Here is an 8,959-nt window from a genome sequence, read left to right as displayed (position 1 = left end):
CGTATTCGTGTGAGAAAAGAAAGCAACAAGATCAGAAAAATTATGCTCAAAGTCAAAAATTAAAAGTGCTGTAAAATAACACTCGGTAACAAACGGTGATGAAACCTCTTGAAAATCTCCTGATATTGCTGAAGACATGGATGCTAATGGTCCGTTTTATACTAAAACTGAGTGATGAATGGAAATAATAATCGTATTTGGATTTTTTTTTTTTTTAAACCGCAAGGCATTCGCTTTGTTGTTTCCCTCTGAGTCTCTCTCGCCTTTGCTGTGGTTAGGAGGATGTGGTCTATCTATCTATCTATCTATCTATCTATCTATCTATCTATCTATCTATCTATCTATCTATCTATCTATCTATCTATCTATCTATCTATCTATCTATCTATCTATCTATCTATCTATCTATCTATCTAATTTCGCTGGTCACAAAATATAAAATATCAAACAAAATCTCAGAATTGAGAAAAGCTGGTCAGTCGCAACAGAAGTTCATCATATTATCTGAACAAAGTTTGACCGCCAGAAAGAGTCCACGACCTTTTATTTTGAACATTATTTCAATTGTTTCATATTCTGAATCCTGTCGAACTTCGTTTTGTGAAATGCTTTGAGGGGAAAGTGTGATTATGCTATATTTCTTTAAAATAAATGCCATGTTTTGATAGTTTCTTATATATTGCATTTTTTGTTATCTAATGCGTCTAACATTGTCTTTTATTAGACAAGTAGCCTACAACACTATTGTCCTTATAGCTCAATAAGCTTAAGTAGCATATATCTTATAAAAAAAACTGTCATTGGTGTAGGCTATTTACAATTAATTTGTATTTTGGATACCAATATTATTACTTTGGATTTTTCTTATGTGTCAACATTAAACTCAAAACCCGTATAATGGGAGAAAGTTCACGAGTTTTACATTGAAGAAAAAAAAAACTGAACAAATAAGGGAATATAGCGCTCGCCTGAATGATATATATTGTTATAGATAGGCTATATATTATATTGATTAAACACTGGTCAGGATCTGTCATCATTATCAGGAGACCGCAGGGTAGTACGTGCGCCCAATTTATTTTCACTTTTCACTCGCAACTCGAAATAAGATGTTCTTTCTATGAATGAACGGTTTAATTTTTTTCTCTTTCATAAAATTGATAAGAGAAAATAATTTTCTCAGGCAGTTGGAAAGCGAAGCTCCCATTCGAGTTGTTGCACCAACATCATAAGCGAATCATAACTACCAGCGCCTCACCACACGCAGAGTTCACTTCCCACACTCACAAACCACACGGGCGTGTACTCCCCGGGTCCTCGCGCTCTATGAATTCAGTTCTGTCGATTCAGCGCGTGTGGCAGGTTGTGTTCCACTCATAACTAATAATGAGTGTGCGCTATAATAATAATACCCGCTCCGTCATCATTAATAGCGGAATATTCCGTCTTCATCACTGTGCACGTAAGCGCAATTACCTGAAATTAGCTAGGCTTTAGGCCTATATTCATTTAGCCTCTGCTGTCGAGTAGCCTATATGTGGAAAAAATAACAAAGGGAGTATCATTATATGCATCATTATGGAACTGAGACCAAGAGGAACTGATTTTTTTAAATTCCTTTAAATGCATCAGCATCATCATCGTGGAATTACATAACCTATACAATAGTTGAATCTATTGTATGAGTCAAACAATAAAATGATGAAAGAAATAAAGATTGCTGAAATCTTCTGAATCAGGTGGTTGGCCTACAGTACAGACAAGAATGGTAATGTGATGATTAAACTACAAAAGTCTATGATTTCACTAAATAAATATGAGCGTTTCAGGTGTTTTGAATGTTGGCCTATCTCTGAAAGGAAATGATTGTCTTCAGACTGTCTTTCAATGGCATTTTCTGTTAAGCTCTCTGCTGTTTTTGTTCAGGTGCAATGCAAAACTCAACCCATAATTTTACTCGGCAAACACAGTTGTAAATTTGAACCAGTGGATAGCTAATATGCTAAATTGCATTAAAATGGTTAATTGGCTCTAATCATAAGGGAACCAGTTAAAGTGCTACAACACTTTTTTCAAATGGTGCTATATGTGCTCATTCTTAGATTTTAGATATGTTACTCCACTATGGGAGTAATTGCTATGGGAATTTACTACAGTGGCAAAAGCTGTTTTAAAATCACGTTTATGCTTTTCTGAGGTCAAAAAGTCACGTGTGGAGGCAGTGGAATATTTCCTTTTTTATTTTATTTATTTTTTGCCTTGAGGACAAAAAGGTTGAGAACCAAGTTATCTTCAGGAAATAGACTTTAGTTTAATGTTGTTTTTTAATCCTTTCCCCAACTAAACTAAGACACTGACCCCCGGTTTCACAGACAAGGCTTAAGCCTAGTCCTGGACTAAAATGTAAGTCTGAGCTGTTTCAACTGAAAGAAATTTGATGATCTTATCTTAAAATATATCAGTGCCTTGTCTCAAGATGCACACCTGTAACGTTTTTTTTTTTTTTTTCTAAGGCACATTTATAAAAAAAAAAAAATACTTAAATGTCCTAATTGAACTATGGCCTAATCCTGGTTTAGTCTAAACCCTGTCTGTGAAACCAGGCCTGAGAGAGTTAGAGCACCTTTAAAGAACTATGCAGGGGCTTAAAGTCGGCATGAAATCAAAATGGAAAATTCTTTTTTTTTTTTATGGAATACTGTAGTATATATTAAAAATAATTTATCCGTGCACTTCATTATTATTATTATTATTTTACTTCATGTGCCTTTGTAATCTTTAATCAAAAATGTTAACCTCCCCTGCCCCCTCCGCCTCAAAACGACTCATCTTCTCTTCCGGTCACGAGCTATGGTGCAAGGTTGAGGGGTAAACGCTGGGATAAATGACAGGGAAAAGCTGCTGATGCTTCACTTTATAGAAATAAATGTATTGACCAGTGCTGACGAGAGCCATGGGGGAGTACACTACCTTTAAAAATGTAAAGGATATTAGGATATTACCACAACATTACTCTAAGGACATTGCAAACCATTTTTTTTTTTTTATGAACATGACTTAACCTGATGGAGGACGCGATAAGTCATTAAGGCAGTCTCTCTCTCTCTCTCTCTCTCTCTCTCTCTCTCTCTCTCTCTCTCAAAATAGAGATGCAGTAAGATTAAAACAGCCGCAGCTGTGGGCAACACATCACCCACTCAACCCTATACAGCCCAGATTTGGCGCCCTGCGATTTCTGGCTTTTCCCAAAACTAAATTGGGAACTAAATAAATAGGGAACTTGTATTCTTCGATAGTGTCTCGTGTCTTTGTGTGTGTGCGCGCGCGTGTGTCTATGTGTGAACTTGAGGTCTGCACGGGCTTTAAACTGAAGCCCGACCCCGGCCCGTACCCGAGAGGCACAGTTACATTGAATAGCCAATTTAAAAAAAAAAATTAAAGATGCTGTATTTCACGATTTCATGCAACGGTCAGTAAACAAGGCAAAAGAAAAAAACACTTACCAGTTATGAAAGTTTATGAACATCAGATGCAACGTTCACATAAATTCTGCCGAGTTTTTGAATGGTTATATGACAAGACAATAGTCTTCCACCATGCAGATTATGGTAATTTTCGTCAGTTAAGGCTCGTTAGCATTCGGCCTGCTTTAAACCAGACACAGATCGCATTTATTAATTAATGATATCATTTATTTGAATTGGCGAGAGAGAGAGAGCGATGAAAGTTGCGTGCGTGAACCTAATAAGTCTGCGCGTCTCTCTCTCAGGGGCGGCGTTTCCGTCACCATGTCAGGTGTGCAGTGAAAAATATCCAAACTTTATATGTCTATTATAATTCGTTATTATTTTAAATCAGAGGGTTTAACCAATGATACGCATTAAAAAGAGCTTGTGAGTAAAACTTCGTAACGCCATTGGATCTCTCAGTGAAACCTCGTAACTTCATCCCGCCTCCATTCAGATTGACTCGCCGCGCACAGCCTGGAGGAGACAGATCTCCGCTTTTGCGCAATGAAAGGGTAAATAAATCATTGATGTTTGAATAGTACAGCGTTTTCTTTATTCAAACACCATGTCTGTAAAGGCTTGTTTGTGCTTGAAGAGCTGAATAGAAGTAGGTGATACTTTTGTACGTTTTAAATATCCTGTGCGTAAGCGCTTAATTTGACATTTTGATCAAGTGTATTAAACAACAAGAAAAACTAAGCGCCCATAACGTTAGCTATACAGTAAACGTTATATAACCTGTAAAAGTTGCTGAAAGCATAATGCGATGCACTGCTGCCTCAGATCACAGTTACAGCCGTTCTAATGACAGATAAAACATTCCATCTCCGGCATTCGCTGGTCAAAAACCTCCGTTTCGACTTGAATTTCATATAATGTTAAGTGCATTAAGTGCACACTGATCACCAGTAAAGTCTGAAACAATACCAACGCTGACGGCGCAGTGTTGTTTAATTATTGAAAATTTTCCCCTTCTATTTTTAACAATTTAATAAAATTGTACGTTAAATAAAATTTATATTCACGTTATAAGCACTTTATTTGTGTTAAAAATGTTATATTGTTGCAATTACATTCCATACCTCTCTAAGGTATGGCGGGAGCATGCATACTTTGTTACAAATGCAATCTCTCAAACTCAATTAAATATGAATTTTAAAACAAAAATGTAATTATTAATAGTGTTTACCCTACAGAATACAAACATGCAAACATTTTATAATTTATTGGTATTTAAAGTTTATTTCAACTGTTGAAAAGTAGAGGGATACCACTTGCCACCGCAATTGAAGAATGACGAAACTGTTCTTTTTGAGCCCAAAAGTTCAGACAAGACGGACTTTACGGCACAGTCTTATCACTAATGAGGACATAAAATGTTATTTGAGAATAAAGTGTTTAAAAATCTTACCTGTTTATGGTCTTAAATCCAAACTTCTTAAAAACACTTAAACTTAAATTCATTACACTGTAATAATAATCGTTGTGGCAACTATTGCTGAAGACAAACACTTACTGCAGGCCTACTATTAATAGCCTACTGAAGTCCTCTGGTTTCATTTACAGTGGATAACTGAGGAGCAAGATGAATGAAACTAAAGTGAGCAGCAGTGTGACTGATGATAGGGTAAAGAAGCTCAGGCATTAAATACCCAGATGTTTATCCTGCATTGCTAATGATGACTGTTGTTATCAGGGATTATCCTGTAATCTGATTGCCTGAGAGGTCTTTCCAGCAATGAAATAGCCACAAAATAGACATGTGCTAGAAATATGTTGTTGTGTCATTGGAATTGCCTTTTTATTCATATCTCGACAGCTTGAATTTAAAGTTCAAAAATTTAATTCAGTCATCCTTTTACTACAGTGCTAATTTCGTTCCAATGTGTGATTTTATTTCTTCTGTGGAAAATAAAAGATGTTTCAGATGTTGTATTGACAAAAACAGAGACATTTCCACCCCAAATATCTTCCTGGTGTCTCACAGAAGAAATGTTATGCCCCAGATATGACTTTGGCGCCCCCCTTCGAGAAGAGCCTCTTTGTGATATCCATTATAGTGAAGCATTTGCATTACAGAAATATCTGTTCATAAGAATTAAAAAAGGTTACACTTTATTCTAACGTGTCATTGTTACACGTTGCATGTACTTACTATTATAATAACAACAAATTATGAATAATTACATGCAAGTAACCCTAAGCCAAACCCTAACCATAAGTAAATTAATATTACTCGAATCGGTACTTAAATGTATAATTACACCATAACAAGGACACCTTAAAATAAAGCATAACCCCCCCCCCCCCCCCCCCCCCCCCAAAAAAAAAAAAAAAAACTTAACTTTTCAGAAAGAACATGTTCAAAACCATAGACGAAGTAAATAGGCTTCAAGGAATTGTAAACTCTATTGGGGTGTGGAAGTCCAAAGTATTTGGTAAACAATGGTAAAAACCTCAAGCAGTTTCAATAAATAATTTTTATTTGAAAGTACAAAACATTTTATGACAATTAGAGCAAATAAATAACTATAAATAATATTAAATATGAAAACAATAAATATACTGGGATATAAAAATTGTGCACAAAGATATATAAATCGATTTAAATATACTTTAAACAAATATGAAACATACCAAACATGCATGTGAATCACAACATGCTGGCTGACTGACAATCAACACATATGATCATTTTTTCAAGTAGTTTGCAAAATATCTGAGTATAGTTTAGGCAAAGAGGCTTATTCTCACCTAAACCAAAAGAAAAGCTTTCACAGATATTTGTAAGAAATGTAATTAACTTTTTTGACCTGATAACTTCAAGTTTTCATAGGAAACATAAGGTAAACTCTGTATTAAAGCACTACCCATTGGTCAGTGTAAGCGACTTCTAGGCTACATTCATTGCAATTAAATACAAACATGTGAATACACAAATACATTTATAACATTCTTTTTTTTCCAGTATTTGTTTGTAAGGCAGTTTTTGTAACTTTTTTTTTCTTTCTATGGAATGTGTCACAAGTCAGATATTTTTCTGTCATTATTGTCTCTTAAACTCTTAGCAGAAACTTTATTTAGCTTTGTTTGCGATGATGTCCATCCTCTGAAGGTGGCTTCTCACAGCTCTCCGGATTTTTTCCCATGCTTGAGCACTATATTTCTTAAAACACAAGAGGAACATCTATCACTGACTTTGCATTTTATATGCAAGAAAATAATTCCCTTTACTCTTTACAAAGTAACATTAACATCGCAGAAGTGCAAATACAACATGCCTCTTAAGGCACTAAGAAAAATTAAGCTGATTACAGAAATCAGTCAACAAATTAAAGGGCATAAAAGCACATACAATCAATGTAACAAGCTGTGATATTATATTATGCAATCAAACTTACTTCTTTCTTTAAAATCTTCTTCAAATCCCTGAAGTGCCTATTTATCCTGATCTCGTAAGACTCCTTTTGCAACGGCTTTTGGTATTGGGCCACCTGATAAAATGTAAACAAAATATAAACAATGAGAAGAAATAACATGAATGACAAAATAACAAAAGGTAATTTTTGCATTTCATATAACACATTTATTGAATTGCTCTTATTAATTTAGGCTTTTGATCTGAACATCAACATGATTAATGTCTTAACAGTTTTAAGGTTATAAGTTTGAGTGGAATCATTCAATCTAAATTCATGGTCTATTACTATTAAGACAATCCCTTTGATGATAATACAGGATTATGTGTAATTCATAGAATGGAATTCTGAAATCAGTTTATCAGAATAAGCACAAATACTTTCAGACAGGACTTACACATTCTTTAAGCTCAGATGACTGCCTGTGCAGGTCTTTTAGGAAATATTCCACTGTCTTTGGGTTCCATTTCACTGAATTCATGTGCTCTGAGGCATCCATGAGCTTGATGATATGATCTACGGTCAAGACGAGAAACTTCACCTGGTCCTCCACCTGTAAGGAGACATAATGCTGTGTTTAGGTAACTGGCCCCACACAAAGACCGTTGTGCTGTATACAAGTTCTATAAGATTTTCACATAATGAAATTCTGATCTTATTTTTGCCTATTTATTTTGATAGCATAAGTTTTATTTATGGAATTAAATGTTTGATCACAGAGAAAAGTTTACAAACCTCAGCTTTGTCCATCAAGTTGTACAGGGGTCCCGGAAAATCCACCCTGATATTCTGAGGATATTGTCCACCCTATAAAACAGAGTAATTTGTAAGTTCTGATATGTTCCTTATGCTGTATATTTAGCTGTTCATCCATATGCACCAAAACTTTCTTAAGACTTTTTACAAAAATGTTAAAAATATCAATGTACAAAAAATGAAATCTTGACTTAGATCATTTTTATCAAACGGATTGATAACATTGATTTGTCAATCAACCACGTTGAATTAATTACTAATAAAGAAAACTCTGAGAATTATTGTGAATAAATGGCTAAAGCAAAGATGTTGTAACATAATGATGGACACTTTTACAGTTTTTTTTAACGCTGAACGAATCAGAGTAAACGTGAAAGCATCCCTCAATAGGTAAAACATGTTTATTACGATATATTCCAAATAGTCGTGAATCATTCTGTAGTCTAAGGTTGAATTAACAACTAGATATTACAAAAACAATAAATCTGTTGTATAGCCTAAATATATAGGCAAATCGAGAGTCTTAAGGACCTTGCAGAAAATGGTTGTGGCTGTATTGCGCAGCAGTCTAATGTCTTCTGATGAACATTTACAAATAATTAATGAAGCTTTAAAAGTGTAGGCTACTTACCATTTCCTTAAGCTGCCTCAGAGATTCGGCGCTCACCGTCCAATACCGGCCCAGCCATCTGCAAGCGGAGCACTGGCTCTGCAGAGTTACAAATATCACAAAGATATACGTCCACATTTGAGTTTGTTTCATCTTTGTATACGTGCTGTAGCTTTCTACTGTGTGGCTCGAGAGAATGTTGCAGGGACATGGTGGAGTATGCTGGATTTTATTCGGAAGTATGGAAAGGGAAAACGCAGCAGGTCGGTGCTCTCCGGCTTACTTTCACTTTCTAGTTGTGTTCAGACGAATAGACTTCTATACAAAATATATCATCTGGTCTACTATTAATAATAAATATACTTTTAAAAGCAATATATGTTGTACTTAGAAAAGAAGTGAAAAGAATATATTAGTTATAGTTTACTCTTTAATCGTCTTTAGTTGAGCCTACTACACACCAGCGCAAAACGCACACAACATGACATGTAATACACAAATAAATGTTATTAGCGTCTTCAATATAAATTAAAGCAATCCCACGCCTCAAAATAATTACCTGATTCCAAAGTATTTCAAGCTCGCTGATGTTTCTAAACAAGAAGGGGGTTATATCTGTGGGTTGCGCGTCCAGAAGAACACTTTCTGTTTGAGACGTAATGCCT

At 35.0% G+C, this 8,959-nt stretch overlaps 1 protein-coding gene across 1 annotated transcript; it reads right to left on the bottom strand.

Moving 5' to 3' along the window:
* Positions 1-5,972: 5,972 nt before the first annotated feature.
* On the bottom strand, positions 5,973-8,959 carry LOC306863054 (interferon a3-like). The gene is made up of 6 exons (XM_079406216.1): positions 8,854-8,959; positions 8,316-8,393; positions 7,664-7,735; positions 7,326-7,481; positions 6,911-7,003; positions 5,973-6,675 (listed from the first exon to the last, which is right to left on the bottom strand). Exons 2-6 carry the CDS (start codon positions 8,316-8,318, stop codon positions 6,586-6,588), a joined length of 414 nt encoding a protein of 137 aa, XP_079262342.1. The 5' UTR covers positions 8,319-8,393; positions 8,854-8,959; the 3' UTR covers positions 5,973-6,585.

This window comes from Barbus barbus (genome assembly GCF_936440315.1).
Source record: "Barbus barbus genome assembly, chromosome: 4".
NCBI classification, from domain to species: domain Eukaryota; kingdom Metazoa; phylum Chordata; class Actinopteri; order Cypriniformes; family Cyprinidae; genus Barbus; species Barbus barbus.
Note: the sequence above shows the minus strand (reverse complement) of the source record. Positions and strands in the feature narration are given on the sequence as shown.

Coding starts and splice junctions, on each gene's coding strand:
- LOC306863054 (XM_079406216.1), bottom strand. Junction 7,004..7,325: donor CATCTGAGCTTAAAGAATGT/GTAAGTCCTGTC, acceptor ACATTTTATCAG/GTGGCCCAATACCAAAAGCC. Junction 6,676..6,910: donor AGAAGATTTTAAAGAAAGAA/GTAAGTTTGATT, acceptor TTGTGTTTTAAG/AAATATAGTGCTCAAGCATG.